This window comes from Cololabis saira, chromosome 9 (assembly GCF_033807715.1).
Source record: "Cololabis saira isolate AMF1-May2022 chromosome 9, fColSai1.1, whole genome shotgun sequence".
Taxonomy (NCBI): Eukaryota; Metazoa; Chordata; class Actinopteri; order Beloniformes; family Belonidae; genus Cololabis; species Cololabis saira.
The window spans coordinates 31,794,706-31,811,667 of NC_084595.1; the positions used below are offsets into that span (position 1 = coordinate 31,794,706).

The 16,962-nt window shown below is 39.0% G+C and overlaps 1 protein-coding gene across 2 annotated transcripts in view; it reads right to left on the minus strand.

The window, feature by feature from the left end:
* Positions 1-1,017: 1,017 nt before the first annotated feature.
* Positions 1,018-16,962, minus strand: part of LOC133450553 (pikachurin) — a 28,247-nt gene continuing 12,302 nt past the window's right edge. Inside the window, exons 8-25 of one of the 2 annotated variants that reach the window (XM_061729260.1) lie at positions 14,189-14,301; positions 13,785-14,032; positions 11,995-12,182; positions 11,762-11,862; positions 11,544-11,644; positions 10,733-10,877; positions 10,303-10,492; positions 9,568-9,693; positions 8,935-9,178; positions 8,703-8,814; positions 8,130-8,246; positions 7,608-7,788; positions 7,217-7,240; positions 6,970-7,048; positions 5,922-6,065; positions 5,290-5,373; positions 3,785-3,888; positions 1,018-3,671 (exon numbers count right to left, since the gene is read on the minus strand). In XM_061729260.1, coding sequence (XP_061585244.1) covers positions 3,520-3,671; positions 3,785-3,888; positions 5,290-5,373; positions 5,922-6,065; positions 6,970-7,048; positions 7,217-7,240; positions 7,608-7,788; positions 8,130-8,246; positions 8,703-8,814; positions 8,935-9,178; positions 9,568-9,693; positions 10,303-10,492; positions 10,733-10,877; positions 11,544-11,644; positions 11,762-11,862; positions 11,995-12,182; positions 13,785-14,032; positions 14,189-14,301 — 2,453 coding nt within the window. In that variant the 3' untranslated portion in view covers positions 1,018-3,519. The remainder of the gene's footprint in view (positions 3,672-3,784; positions 3,889-5,289; positions 5,374-5,921; positions 6,066-6,969; positions 7,049-7,216; positions 7,241-7,607; positions 7,789-8,129; positions 8,247-8,702; positions 8,815-8,934; positions 9,179-9,567; positions 9,694-10,302; positions 10,493-10,732; positions 10,878-11,543; positions 11,645-11,761; positions 11,863-11,994; positions 12,183-13,784; positions 14,033-14,188; positions 14,302-16,962) is intronic. The other variant, XM_061729261.1, reaches the window with a different exon arrangement.

Genomic DNA, 16,962 nt, shown 5'->3' on the forward strand with positions numbered 1-16,962 from the left:
TTATATTTAAATAAGAACTCTTTTATTCAAAATAAGAATTATTTCAGTGGATAAATGCCATGTGTCCTCCGCTGGCTGTGGCTTGTTAATTTATATATTTTGAGGAACGTAATTGTGCTTTCCAATCGAGAAGAGGTAGACAGTTGACACTATTTTCTATCAGATACCCTATTTTCCGCACTTTTTCTCAAAAATCGGCAGTGTGTCCTGTAATCAGGTGTGCCTTATGTATGAATGTTGTTGTGATTGTTGACCTCCGACCAATTTTATGTGGTACACTGCACTGAAAAATCTGTCAAAATGTTTTAGTGCGACTTTAGTAAGCGATGGAGCCGCTCCGCTTGACTGATTGTCGGACCATTCAGCTGACAGGGGACGTTGTATTAAAGTCGGTACTTGGTTGGATACAGGTTGCAATGCCAGACAACTTTAGATAACTAATTATGTAGTGCTGGCAAGAAACCATCATCCAACATCTAGTCAATGTTACATTACTATAATTTTCTATAATTGAGTAAACCCCAATTATCAAATCTATATCATAATCCAGTTATAATCAAATGTTGGAATACAACGTTGTTGGAACTTCACACTAATTTCGGGCGTCCGCTATCGCTGGGAACAATGAACCAATCATAGAACAGGACGCAGTACAATGCTTATCTCCTCCACTTTTATTTGTGGATTTGTGGAAGATGAATGATTTAAAATGTGAGTGTATTTTTCTGTATTAGTTACAACTGAATGATATTCTGAGTTATTGTGAATGAGTTGAATAAAGTTCGACTTATAAGACTGTTTTGTTTGGCTTTATATATGTTTTATCATGCGCCTTATGTATGAAAATAGACCCATTCGTGCGCCTAATGGTCCGCAAAATAGGTAAGTTACTAATTAATTATATAATAATAGATAGTCTGACAGAAAACATCAAATATGCAATCCAATAAATAATTGAATTCCTATGAACATAGACTCATGACTGACACAAATGACAAACTACACAAATGTTTGGCAGATAAGTTATTTAATCAGCTGGCTTTTTGGTTATCATTTATTTACAGATTCTAGTTTTTGACAAGCAGCAGTCACATTGAACTAATTACAAATATAAATCGCAAGAGTCAGATCTTTGTGCAGCAGGTTTAAAACAATTCAACTCATGTCAACTTTTTCACTGACTTGGAACAGGAAGAGACTGCTGTCCTGGAATATTTACTCTTTTAATCGCCCACAATTGACCTTTCATCATTTAACGAACTTTCAGCATCATGATGCAGCTCTGCAGAACTAGGAAGTGCTTATTGTAATTTGAGGGGATTTTTTAGGGGGACATTAAGGCTTGACAAGCATTATATTTTGTTTGTGCACTCAGATAGGATGCATGATACCTGCTTGCTCCAGCAATTTTAAAAATGCACAGAGCTGGTCAAAGCAAAAAAGCAAAAAATAAATAAATAAATGCTTTCCAACATTGGCAGTGTGCATAAACTAAAGCTACAGCTACACAGAAACCATATGATCAGACAACAGAAAAATCCTCTCCTAACATCTATGGCCACTATACCTCAAACCCTGTTGTTGTGACTTACTCCTTTTGAGAAAATTGGAAACCAGATCATCATCCACAGGTACAAATATTCCATGTTGACATGGTGTATTTAATCAAAGGCTCCTCTGTTGGGGGACAACAAAGATCTTTAGCTTTTATGTCTTCATTGTATTACTATGAGTTACTATAGCCGGCCCTCATCCAACCCTTCCAGAGACTGGTGTCACATCTTTAAGGAAGTTCTGACACTCAATGGATCATTGTGGAGTCAAAACAAGTCTATTATTGGTGTGTTAATGTTCGTTTGGAGTGTAAATGTCATTTGTTATTGAGGTTGGGGTCCCGACAGATAAACAGAGGTAATTTTAACTTTACATGTGTGCAGAAAGTGTAAGGACAGGTTGTACAGGGATCTGCTACTGTCAATAGATGCAAAATGGAGTTCATCCCTCTGCTTCACTAGAACCTGCATATGAACTTAAACATGCCAAAACAGACAAGTGTTAGAGGGAGAGGTCAACTCATTTTGCTGGCAGCGAGTGGACAGAGATGCCAGTCCAAACAGGTCATTTCAAAGGCTCAAGATTGACATTTTTTATGACGTAGTTCTCTTGTTACCTGGGCTTACATCAGTTTCCATTTTGCTGCAAACACCCACTTCATTCTGACGAAAGATTGTTTCCATTCACATCAGTTTGGTTCTTGATGAAAGTTTACAATCTTCGCCATCTAATAATAGAGCTATGGAGGTTCTGACCCACCAAAATATTCCTTTAACAGCTCCAGTTTGTAGGTTGTAATGACATCTTGTTGTGAAGTCACAGAGTGCAACTCCCTAGAGAACGAGTGATTGAAATCACACCAAAAACACAACAAACACACAATATTTCTTATTGTCACATAATCCTACACTGAAAACGTATATTCATATTTTAAACATTATATACACATGCCATTTGATTCCCCCATGAGTGGGACTGTAAAAAAGCAAATTCAGAAAGTGTAAAAGAAACAGTTGCAAAATTCTCCTTTTAAGAAGAATAAAAAAACAAAACAATAAATTGATAATTTTGTACAGAGGCATGCAAACAATATATATTTTGTTTTTGCTTTTTTAATTTGATGACAAGAGATACAGAGCAAATGAACTCAAAGGCCGAGGTCCACCACACTGGTTGGGTCAGATGACAATAACACGCTGTCATGCCTACTTTATCAAAGATTTTAGCTGCTCCACTGTGTCACCAGCAGACTTTCATGTGACTAACATCTGAGAGTTTGAACTTAAGGTCAACTTAAAGAATGGTTTAAAAAAATAAAATAAAAGGGGTTTGGTGCAGCTGTTGTTTTTCCCTTAAAAAATGGACATGCCTAAAACCTGACAGATCAGACATGAGAAAAACATCACAATCAAGAATACAAATGTCACAACAAAGACAACAAAAACCCTCTAGGGCAAAAACTAAAATCCTCTAAGAATCCTCTAGGCCAGGTTCACGGTGACTTTTGATCCCATGGATCATTTGGTTCTTCCAGCAATGATCAGAGCAGTTTATAGTACATAAGAAAAAAAAAAAGATACAATGAGAATCATCCCACAAAAAATAGTCCTTCTGAGGTTTCTCTTGCTCCTCTAATGACCTGAGGTCATGTTTTGCTGTAGCCATGGATAGAAAGTGTTAATCCAGATAAAATTCAAAAACATGGATAAAAATCGGAAAACTTGGCATGAAAGAGCTGAATGTAAGAACAACATGGAAACATTTCCACGACTCAAACTGGCAACGTTGTTCTTTTCTCTTGTTTGAGTTTGAACCATATCAGGTAAGGGTTGGTACCTTTCACAAAGAAGAACATCCTTCAGGTTTTACTGATTTGGTGCTGGCAAGTTGGAGTCAAGGTGAAAAATCAGATGGTCCAGTGAGAAACAGTGCTGCAGATGGAGCCTCACATGTGGACGATATCCTTTAGTTTGAGCAGGTGTTGATGTTCTTGCCATCGGCTGCGTCCTCCACCAAAGCTAAGTGGTAGTCAGTGGAGAGAGTGAAGTGGGACACACACCCCACCAAGCCTCCAATGTACTGCCTGTTCGTGTGGAGAGCTATCTCTTTCATGCCACCTTAAGGTAAAGAATAGACATAAATCATATGAAAAAAGAGGGGAAATACTGACAAGAATAGGCAAGAATAAAAATGTCAATTTTGACAGCTTCAGCAGCAGAAGAAAACCCACCAACATATAGGGCTCCATTGATATTGAGTTGTCTCATCTTGCCAGGTGACCTTCCTGTCTTTGCTCCATAATCATCAACTGTTAGCTTCCCTGATTGGCCATCCCTGAAAAGATAAGCAAGAACAGTGAATGGTTTTCCCATTTTCAAAATGGACCAAAACTCTATGGGCCCGATTTACTAAAGGTTTGCGTGTGTAAAAACGTGTGCAAACTTGACAGCACCCGCAAACCAAAGTGCCAGCTGATCTACTAACAGCGTGCAAAGAGGACTGCGTCTCTGAAATGCGCAAAATAGCACACGCTATTCATTTAGTACTTTTGCCCTGATGAATAATCAATATGGGGCGTACCCGGCAGAAATCCTAAATACTGGGAGGGGAAGATGCAAATTGGTCCATTTACCACGCGCAATGAGATTTACCAAGCCTGAAAGTAATTGCGCGTATTGTGATTGCGTCTGTATTTAATACGTTCGAAAGGAAGGTGCTAATCTGCTGCTGCTGTTATTGTGGCAAGGAGGCGACATCCAAAATCAAAGAATACGCAGAGAGAGAGTCTTTATTCTGCTGCATGCTATTTTAAAAATGGTTGCACAAGTTTTATTAAAGGCCACTTTTTCTTTAGTTCTTCACCTTATATCTTGCCACCTTCTTTTAATGTGCCCCCCTCCACTCGCCCACAAGCAGGCCAAGCCTTTGTGCAAAACTTTGTATTTTATTGATTACTTATCTTATTGAACGTGAAATCATCCTTCGTAAATTACATTTAATTAAAACCCGTGCTTATTAATCACAAAACACAGGTTAAACATCATGACCAAATCCACTCCGACCCGCTGTGTCAGGATCAGCGCAGAGACTGCAGCTTCGCCTGAATCATGGTTCCGCGTTAAATCGACGGCGTAGCCGACGGCGTAGGGTCGCGGTGCGGTGTGCGTCGCCGCGTAGCCTACGCGGCGACCCTACCCTACCCTACCTGACTGGGGTTACACTCTGTTTACTGATATAAAGGCACTTAGTCACCCAGCAGGACTCCAGACTATGTTATGAAATGACAGACGCATAAGTAGAAAACACCATCAACATCCTCTTCTTCATCTGAATGTATGAACGTAGGCCAAATGCTGCAATATACCACTTTGAGGCGGACAAAGTGGTATCAACAAGGCTTGCCAGTCCATTCCCTATATTTGCAGTGGCATTTGCAGATGTAGCCATGTATTTTACATTTCATCAAATTGACTTGGTTGATTTTTAAATATTTTAAACTGTAAATCTTACACATAGCAGCTTTAACTTATTATACCCTGAAGCCCCCGGCACAGGGGGCAAATGCCATACAAGAACATAAACCTGAGATTAGTCAGGGCATAAAGGGTTAAAAGTTAAGAGTCCTGTTTTTGTCATATCAAACAAGAGAGAGCAAAAAAAAGTTGCAAATATGCGGTTTGACTCAGCACACTGGTCATCTGTTTCCCAGAATTTCATAAGCTTTATGGCGCTTACCTTACTGCCTTGACTCTGTGCCACTTTCCATCCCCAAAGGTCCCATTAACAATGATGTTACCCACACCACTGCCCAGGTTGTAACTGCAAAATAAATAAATAAAATAGAAACATGCATACAAGTGATTTAGCTGGTTACAACAGACTCAGTGGAATTTTGTTGTTAACTAATAAAACATATTGCAGTAAAACAACAGTAAAACACACACTGAAGAAGTAAGAGAAAAATTTGAAATAACTGAACTTCGCAAAAGAATATCAGTAATAGGTGCAGATTGTCAGTTGTGATTAATTTCCAATTAACTGTCCAGCCCTAAAATCAGAATAATTCATTTTTAGACAGTATTGTCCTGCCCAAGATTCTTGTTCAGCTCAATATCTTTTGGATGTTCCACACTGTCTTTGATGGGATCGGCCTTCCAATCACATTCATCCTTCTTTAGCACTAAACTTTCCTCTTTAGGGCTGAACCTTCTCTTTTATTTCCATCAAAAGAAAAGCATGAAGCCCTGCGGCAACACCAAATTTTGATAGGCAAGGTTTCTTTAACTTTTACACACTGAGAATGAAAATCCATGAGATTAGCATATTTTACTCTTTTCCTAACTGCCCGTTGTATTTTAAACAAGCACCTGAAGATTAGACCCCCATCCTGGAGCCCCATAGAGAGGAAGTCACTGTTGGATCTCATCGGACTGTCTCCTCGCCAGAGCAACAAACCGTCCTTGGCCGTGCTCTTAAAACGCATGAAGAGGTTCGTTCTGGATCCAGACACCCTGACAACAAAAATAGAAGGTTTTTGCCGAGCATGTAAAAAAAGGACATCAAAATACACATCAAATCAAATCAAATCAAACTTTATTTGTTAAGCCCTTTTCATACAAAATAAAAAATGCAACGCAAAGTGCTTTACATAACACTTAAAACTTAATAATGCCCCCCCGCACACACACACACACAGACAGGCGCAAGCACACTGCGATTCGCACAAATATATAGCGGAGCACTGAGGATCCAGGTGAGGAAACGGTATCAGGGAGCCGTCCACGCCAGGATGTCTCATAACTCGCAGCTACAAGGGAGGCCTCCATGGAGACCATCCCGGCCCGGACGGATAGAGGAGTCCACACCACAGCGGTGAAGCCGCAGTGCAGAGCTCCACAACCATCCAGGCCAGAACCACCCCGAGGACGACCCCCAGGACGACCCCCTGCAGGCCAGAGTCACTCCCAGCATGGAGGCTCCCCATGAGGAAACACTGGAGATAAAACCTACAGGAAAGCAGGATAAGATAGGCTATGAATTAAAAATACACACTAAAAGAGTTTAAAAGTACAACATAAAATCCTAAAAGTGGGTCTAAAAAGAAAGACCTGCTAAAACAAACATAAGAACAACTTAAAACCATAAGAACATAAGACCTGGGGTAAAACAACAACAGCTAGTTTAAGAAAAGGGTATACAAGAAAGACTAAAGGAATCAGCTAAAAGCCACACATCACTATTGCAAAAAAAATAACAATACAATGAATGGTTTATCATTTTCTTCTTTTAATGGATAAGTATAGCTGGCGTGTGTGTGAGTTGCAGTATTTACAGAGGCCAAAGGGTTTGGAAAATAATTAAAAAAAAGAGCCGAACCATTTAACAGAAGTCATTTTGCCACCTGTGACTGATTACCTTTTCAGGATATCTCTGTTGTCGTAAATCAGGTAACTTCTACCGATGAACTGTGGGATCTCTATGGCTTCAGTCACAGCTGAGCAGAAGAGAAAAAGCTTTAATTTAGCATCATCACAAGGTGGCAGCATCAGCACACAGTATCCAGTATCTACACAAGAGTGCCAGATCTGACTTCATGAAAAGAAGTATTTTCATCATTATTGTTAACATCTGCTATTTTTAATTCACAGAAAAGAAAACTTACTATTCAAACAGTAATTTCCACACTCTGTTCAGTGAAAGCATTAAAAGCAGAGAAGACAGACAGACTTAAGGTAAAGGGTTGTCAAACATACCATTTTTATGATGTTATGTGGTAAAATATTGCACATAATTAATCTCAGAAGAAAGGAAGAATCATGTCAAAGGTACGCGTAACACATTGCATCACATGTATATTTTTGAAAACAAAAGTATCTGATGTCCTCGTATCATAAAGCAACAACCTTGAAATGCTTTGCAACAGATTTTTTTCTTTCTTTTATTCTGGAAATTGCTTGAGCAAACATATCACTGACCCTCAAACCTAAATCATCTATTATTGTGTTCACTGAATAAAGAGGATACAAAACATGGAGGGAACAGTTCAGACTGACCCTTCTGGCAATGCCTCCCATCATAACCTAGGGGGCAGTCACACTCATATGCGTCCCACTTGGGCCTGCAGGTCCCTCCATTGGCGCAGGGACTCTCCACACACGGATGTGCTGAATTTGCAACATTAACTCCAGCAGCAGAGCCGATGGTGATCGGCACGGTTCGGTCGTTGAGAATCAGCTGGGAAAGTGACGGGAGAAAAAGCAAGAAAAACAAAGCAAGGCAATGCATCAAAATGTGTTCATATTGAGCAAAAAGTTTTCATAATGACCCATTTTGGTGCTCTGATCTGAGATGTTGAATGTTATTGATCTGTGTAACAAAATGATGCATCATGAACTGCCAATGTAATGGATCTGAAATTATATAAATGTGTCACGGACTTAATGAAGAAGGAAAAAAAAAAAATTATAATCATTTAAACAGGAGAGAGAGGGTTTGACAAACTGCTGAATTAAATTTGCTGAACATGTACATTTACGGCATTGTACTGCAGTTGGTGGCTGTTTAGAAGAATTCACCTTTTGAATGATTCCAGTGAAGGGCTTCGTTACACCTGCCATCCTCTTAGTTCTATCATAATCTGGCACTCCACCAACATAGAGGGGTGAGCTGCAATTGATCTGAGTGAAGGCTCCCTGAAAAACAGAAACAGGATAAGATGGATTCATTTCTAATTACTTCACACAAATCAATTTGTTTTTGAAACAAAAATATAATTATGGCTGTGCTTTGTGATAATTAATTTGTTTAGCTTAAAAATGATTAGGTTTGATCAAACAGTAATGCAATTTGCACTGAAAATTTAGAAGAATTTAAAATAATTCTCTCCAGTAAACTGTGCTGTTAAACAGTCTCATTTAGCAGGGAGTTGCTCTCAAGAAAGCACACCGGTTAAGTAATTACAAACTTGCAGGAAGTAATAATATTCTTCTGTTTACTTTGGACACTTTAAAGCTGGAAATAGTAATTATAATAATTGTAATATTTTTTTTTACCACTGCAAGTGGTAGCACAAAAGAAATTACATGTATCTGTTGTTTGGAAAAAAAAAGCATGCATACTTTTTCACCTGTAACATAAACCAGTTTTACCTCTGCAATTCCCTCCATCGGCTTCTGGCTGTCCACCTGCAAAATGCCACTTTTTGCAGTACGAGACACTCTTAACTCATGCCAGGAGTCCAGACTAATCTGCTCTTCACTCCTGCACAGATTATCATACATTTAGTGTTTAATATAGTTGGAACATTTTAGAGACACAGTAGAATAACAGAAACCAATTACAATCAAGAGTAATTAAGAAAGACTTAGCTCTATGTAGTACCTAATAACGGCTCCCCCAGAGCCGCAGTCAAATCTGAACTCTACGTATCTGTCCACCAGGTTTATAGCTAGAAAGTCTCCACTCCCGGCATCGTCACTGTACAGCAGCACGCCATCGGGCTTCGACGGCTGAAATGTGATCTCAAACTCCGTGAAGGACAGGTAGCTCTGCGAGGACTGAGGCCAAGGGATGACAGCGTATGAAAACATGGTTTCATTGAAGAGCGGTGAGGACAGCGAGAAACCTGAAGAATAAAAGGGACAACAAGGAATTAAGATGAAGAATGAGGGGAAGATTTGCACCACTGAAAGAAAAAGTACATTTTTAAATGGTTAAGAGAAGGGAGAGGCGTGAAAAGGGGAACTTAACAAAAACAGAAGGATATCAGTGGGACGATATGGCCAGGATGAAAGGAAGGTTTATTGTTGGAAAGCTGGTGTAACCAAAGTCAATCCATCCACCATCATATTAGAAATAATAATCCTTATTTTAACCAATTTTCTTCACTTGAAAAGCTCAGTTGTTTTGATGGGACATTATTTTGTATTATCAGTGTGGTAAAAAAAACTCTCCTTAGAAATAAATAGTGTGCTCTTTGTGTGTCCTATAGAAAGGTTAATAAAGTTAACTCACTTTCCTCACAAAGTGTTCCCCGGAAGCCAAGTGGGCACATGCAGATGTAGCCGTCAGCACGGTTCGCAAAGCAGACGCCACCATTGGCACAGGTGATTAGGTGGCACACACTGTCACTGCACTCACCTGGTACACAAGGATAGATGCAAATGTACAATGTATAAGTAACTGAAAAAAATAAAAAAGAAAAGAAAAGTTCTGTACTCCATCATTAAGATTAAGAGTCAAAAATAAGGGTTCGAAGGAGTTATTGATCTAGATATACTTTTGTTTGTTTGTTTTTATAGTAAATTTTAACTCTTGATGTGTCTCTTTGTAGCAATACCGCTTCTGACCACATGGGGGAAGCATATCACAAGAAAGTTCATGTGTGAGCAGCTGGGATTAGATACAACATAGTACACTTGTATGTAGTAGTCAGACTAGTCAGACAAAGTGGTATTACAAGATGTGCTGAGTCGTCCCCAATCACAAGCACAATATTGTCAGTGGCTCATTTGTCAACACAGCAGATCTACATGCCCCCATGTGGTCAGAAGTCGTGCTGCTGAATAAAGAGTCTTTGAAACAAATATACAATATTTGTATCACATTCATAAAATTCATTAAATGTTTTAACAAGTAGGGGAATGCTGTCCTCAAATTCAAATTTAAACCAGCACAAGAGGACATAATGAATAACATCCACATTCGAATGAATCTCAAACCACGAAGGTCCACCTTCTGCTTCCTCACCTATATCGGCTCCACTCAGAGCTTTACCGAGAGGCCACGGCCTGATGTCAGTAGCCTTGCTGTTAACGGTCAGACTCTGAATGCAGCCCACAAAACCACGGTTTGTTCCCGTCGCCTTGACCAGCCAGTAAGCACTCGGGGATCCACCCAAATACAACGGGGAACGAAATGTAATTTTGGAGTACTGACCCTGAAAAAGTAAGATTGAAGAGAGCAAAAAGTGCCTTAACTGCAGCGATGGTTTGCACACTTTTGATATTCAAGGCAATCAAATTCCAGGAAACAACATTTTTTGTGATATACAAGTCCTTTTTTTTTACTAGTACAGATGTGGTGCCCAACAATATTGCTAATCACAATTAAAATCCTATTTACACATACAATATTATACTATATATACCTTGTTTAAACTTGCACGTGTTGAAGTTACCTGTGAACGTCCAGATATGGGGGTTTCATTGTCCATACGCAGCCAGCCACTCATGCCATCTCTGAAAATAGTCACTGTGTGCCACTGTCCCAGAACAATACGGCTCTCACTGACTATCTGCGCCGCTCCTGTACCACAGTTGAACCTGGGGAGACAAAAGCCAAGCAGGTGACTAGTACTTCAACTTATTTTTCATTTTGGGTGGAAACCGCTGGCACATAGCAGAAATCAGTATGTCAATATCTCTTAAGCTCAGTTTTTATATTTAATCATTGAAGCTCAGTGACTGAACGGATAATTGTGAGCAGCATGCACGGAAATTAATTCCAATGTGACAGAATTATGGCTACCTTTTTTTTTCTTTTACTCCTGAATGGTCATAAAAATCCTTTGTTGTTGAACACTGCTGCTTTGTCCCGCTTGTATGCATGCAGACAGCCGCCTGCCATCGTGCTGTAACCTTATTACTTTTTAATTTGTTTGTCACTGTGTGAGAACAAAGATGTGTGGCATGAGAGCACGAGAAAAGAGCTCGTCGCATTAGCTACCTTCTGTATGAGGTTGGTGGCTGGCTTGAGTTACTTGTTGCATTTGTTGAACTGAAATTGTCATTTATAAATACATTTTCTCTCTGCTTCTTTACCGTGTTGAGAAATGCTGAGAAATAAATTAATAAATAAAAAAAAGTGAATATGGCCAGACATGAGAAATACTGTATTACTGCAATGCAGTAGGGTGAAAAATAACATGACACCACTGTCAGGGAAACAGAGCAGTTATTTCAAAAGATTTGTGTCGCTGCAATCCTCACCTGTAGTGAAGCTTGCCTCGGACTAAAGCCAGAGAGGTAAAGTCTCCACGGCCGTGTTCATTCTCTCCACAGTACAACAACAAGCCCTCATCAAAATCTGCCTGTACCAAAGAAAAACGCTTTTAAGTCCATTATCATTGTTGATGAAATGGAAAATAAGTGGAAGAGAAATTGAAAAAAACACAGACAAAGAAACAGTAACCAGCAAATCGTCTTGCCTTGAACTCCAAAGTGATCTGAAAGGCCTGATAAGAGTTTTTCAAGGGTTCAAAGGTCATGTGAGAGTGGCCGTGGAACCTGGGAAAGTTGACTGTTACGGCTGCAGAGGAACAAAGATAAATGTTAATGTCATTGTTCCAGTCATTTGTATCAAAACTGGATATATATGTCTGTTTTTATTTATCTTTGTTCACATAGGAAACAATCTGAATAAAGAGAAGCTGATGCTCACCGTCAGAGCACATGTCCCCCCTTCGTCCAAGGTTGCAGTGGCAGCGGGAACCTCCGCCGTCGTAATCAGTGAGGCAGAAGCTGTCAGGTGGGCACACGGTATCATCGCAGGCCAGGTCGTACACGCGGGGTACCTCACCTTTCCAGGGGGACAGGGGCGGGCTTGACGTGGTGACGGGCAGAGGGATGCTGTACATGCAAAACATAGGGAGGATAATATGATTAGTTTATGCTGATTGATGAAAATCTCACTTGGAAAAATCTTGTTGCACTCATCTCGAACAAGATTGCAAAAGAATATTGGAGTAATCAGACGTATACGGCATCTATTATCAAGAAAAATCTGTATTAATTTATATTATACTATGATTTATCCTTATGAGCAACCTCAACTGTATCTTTATCCTGCAAAAACATTTTATCAAAATGATTAGCCTACATTTTCCAATAGACTCACTAGATCCATCCCATTGTTCCAATCCCTAAGTATTCTCCCTATTTTTGCAAATGTTTTTCAGATTTCTCTTTTTGTCTATCAATCCATTCACAAGCTACTTCCAACCTGTTTTCATTCTTTATTTCAATTCAATTCCCAAATTCATCACTTCAATACTAGGTCTGCAAACAATCTCCATCCCACCCTTTTCAGGTCTACTTTTTCCCAATTTTCAATTAGATTCAGCGGTCCACTTTATTGGAACACCTTACCACACCATATTAAAGAATGCTTGAGTACAAATACTTTCAACAAACAAATCACAACATTTTTGCTAGCCCAAGTTAGCAAAGCTTAACCATTCATTTCCAGTTCTTCTCTGCACGCCCTCATTAGATTCCTGTTTTTGTTTTCTAGCAATTTAGCTTATTTTCATTAGTTGTCCTATGTTTTACATATTTCTGTAGATATTGTTTGTTTCACTATAGGAGGACCACTCGACAAGCCCTTATGGGTTTTTTTGGTTCCTCCCGCACATTTTCTGTTATATTGTATTTCCTTTTTTTTCTACATACTGTTCGTCTGTACTTTTAAAACTGTTGTATATTTTTATGTGCAAATAAACTAAACTAAACTAAAATAAAGCTTCTGGAAAACAAATGAAAATAATTAACCAGTCTTGTGTTAAATATATATATTCATCATCATATCTGATGATTATATATCATCAGATCTATTTCAAATTAGCATTTGGTTTTAAATTGTTAGTTACTTATGTCTTTTATTTAGAAACAACAAAAAGACAAATGTATCTTTCAAATTCAATTTTACTGAAGTCCATTGTTTATCGGTCCCATACAAGGGCAGCCGCACATCTGAACCACACTGACAGCTTACATGGAGGCAACATTTCACTGCTCCCGCCACCATTTTGATCAAATACCTATGTATTTGTATGTTCTTTTCATAGGGGCATGAAAAGAACAAGTTACATTTAAAAGCAGAAGAGGTCCTTCCACTGCATTATTATTGACCTGTCACCTGTTAATATTGGACAGGCTGATAAAAACCACAAACACCAAACTAAAGCTGATCATTTTACAAAAGAGAATTTAGTTTTGTTGATGCTGGCTTCTGTGAAGTTCTTATGAGTAGATAGCGGGGACAGACTCTGAGTGTAGATCATCAGAGAGTATTTCTGATGTGCTAATCTAATCTACTGTACTTAGAATGAGGGCCACACAAGAGCCTGCCTGCACCATCTAAATAAACAACTAAAACTGCATATATTTCATAGCCGATCACACTTAATCCAATTACAGCAAAACCAAGCATCCCTGTTGGACCCTTCTTACCTTGTAGTCATAAATTGGTCTGTGGTCGTGATGTCTGTTGGGCTACTGGTCTCTGACGTGACTGAGAAGAGCAAATCTGTGAAGTCTGGGACGATGGACGAGGTGTTGGTGGAAACCAGTGGGTCAGTGGGACGTGGCGGCGCTACGGTGTTCATACGGTACACAACATTTTGACCAGATCGTGGACCAGAGCGTGAGCGGAGTTGGGATTTTGAGTTGTCCTGTCCGATACCTGGGAATGGCTTCAACTAGGAGAAAAATATTTCTGTCATTGCAGTTTGACTCATTTGTAACGCAATGTCTCATATAAACTTTGCATTCTTTGTATTTTATCAAGAGAAATGTTTTGCCACATATTTGGTTTTCCTATCTACCCCTTGTTAACTGTAGGGATAAAAACTTACTTCTTCAATGAAAATGTCATAATCGGAGTCATCGACGTCAAATCCGACGTCATCTTCTATTCTGGAATCAGTGATGTAACTCCCCAAATCACCGCTGCCAACATCAGATGCATCTGAAAACACAGTCAGTAAAATAATATTATTTTATCATTCTGTAAAAATATGCAGGACCAAAACTGACATAATTAGAAATTAAAATAGGAAATATATATATTTTGTTTTCCCTTTTCCTTATACATGCATTCCTTGTTTTTAAATGCCCTTGTCTCCTCTTTTTACTTGACCTTATGCATTTCTGCCTCATCATGTAAATGAGGAGGGCTGCCCTTCTTGATCCAGCTCCTCTACTATTGGTCAATATAAAGGAAGAAACAGGATCAGGCCAAAAGTTTATGTATAAGTTTATGTATAATGCTGCTCTCACTACCTTTTTGTTTACACAATCAGCCCTCACTGAAGACTGAATATTGTGTAATGGGTGAATTTCTAAAATGATCTATAAATGTTATGTGGTGTAGGGGTGGTCAAAGGGGACATTATAAAACAAACAAATACGCTACTGTATACTTACTATAAAACTGGACATTATTATTATAATTTTAATCTTGAGTCTTTAGGTTGGGCAATAGTCTTAATTTTGGCCTGATCCTGCTTCTTCCTTTTTATTGACCAATAGTAGAGGAGCTGGACCAAGAAGGGCAGCCAATCACAGAGGAGATGGTTTGATCAAGTACAACGACCAAGCCCAGCAGAGATCCGAGACCAATAGCTATACTTTGCCTTTAACTGCCCACATTTATTAACTTAATGTGAGTTTTTAATCCATGCAAGCAATCAGACATCACTTAAGCAGGCATTCAAAACACTCAAACTCTATCAAAATGTGGTGCATATTATAAATTCTGCAGCTGTGTAGAATACTGACGTCCAGTTTTTTGTTACTATGAGATGTTAAAAGTTCACTTTGTAGACGATGCAACGCATCTCCTCCTGTTTATCTTACTTTGAGAAAGCTTAAAATGAGCTTACATAACATACCCCCCTCCCCACATCATTAAAGCCACCCCCATCTACTGCCTCCTCGCTCGTTCTCCCTCTACATTTGTCTTAATTGTTTAATGCATTAAATGCTGAACGTTTACGGGTAAAACAAACACAAAAAAATTGTTTTCAATCCGTCATGTCATGGAGTGATAAAAGACAGCCTTTTCTAATGGAATGGAAATTTATTTCATCCATCAAATACATAAAAAAAACTGACTTTTAAGCCTGCAAGGATGCAGAGATTAAAAATGCTAATTGGCACTGACTAATAACGTTAAATCCTAAATATTGAGTGCCGGCATCGAGGAAGGGGGCGTACCCAGAAAAACCTCAGCAAGCTAATCTGCTGTTGTGTTGTTGTGCAACAGTTCCTTTCAATCCAGACCACCAAAGCACTCATGTTTCTGACCAAAACATATGAACTGTCAAAAGAGCGGCACAACAAGAAAGGTCACTCAAACTAGCCCCTGCTCTTCACTCAGTCAGTGGCACATTGTCTGCATGTGTTTCTGTGTCCATTAGTGTGAAGGGACAGGGACGGGGTCTGGCACCCCGTCCCTAATCCTGTCTGGTGAGACTCGGACATAACCCGCTTTTATCCCCTGCTGAGAAACCACCCTTCTGCATCGCTTCATTTCCACCAGTCTGAGTCTCTGTCAATCCCTAAATGGATCTTTTAATCTCATTTTAAGCAACTTTCATAGGCATTTTTCAAAACAACTTCTTTCATTTGAAGAACTTAAGCCACTCAATTGAATCAGTGACGTTTCCCTTGACAACTAATACGGCAGAGCAGAATGGCCATATAATCCTGGCTAATGCAATCATGCGTACATGCTTTTCTAATTTTTAAAAGATATTCACATGTCATAGTACCACATTCAACACACACACATAAACACAAACAAGTACTACCTACAAATGTGTCTCATTTCATTACGCATTAATAAAACATGAATGTGTAAATGCATGTTTTATTCAACTCAATCAGCACTGATCATCCCTGACACCCACCACTAACCCCATGCTGTATCACCAGCAGCCAGGTACATTCAAAGTAATAATGCAAATGACTGTTGCTCTGCATTTCTGTGGCTGAAGGTGCCGGTGACAAAAACCCACCAACACACATGTTGGCCTCCATTACAGTAAATACTTAAAGACAAGTTGCTGGACTCCGCTTCTGTTTCAGATCCTGTATATTTTTTTCTAAAAATTGGTATACCTAGTTTGTTTATTTTCACCAACACAACAATAAGAAAAACAATAAGTACAGCAAATTTCTAAAGGAAGCTAGAAAAAATCTTGAAATTCATAAATTAGATTTTCCTGTAAGACATTTACAGTAATTCAGGATCTTTCAAACCAACAGATTTGGATCCGATTGGTGCAAAATGTAAAATTTTACTACATTTAGTACATTTGTGTTTATTACAGTAGTACAGTTCACTATGTGCTTTTTTTATATAACTTATGCCTCTGCTGTCACAAAAAACTGTTTGAAATAAAACATATCGTTGATACAAACGGCTGAGAAAAATGTGACTGTCTCCACAATAATGCAGCGGTTTCTGCAAAGCGGTCAAGATTAATAAATGTTTTCGTTTTGGTGATGCGAAAATGAACATAGTCTGTTTGGGTTTGTGGGGGTGTATTGTTGAAACTAAACTAAAACAGTTGTGTGTGTGTGTGTGTGTGTGTGTGTGTGTGTGTGTGTGTGTGTGTGTGTG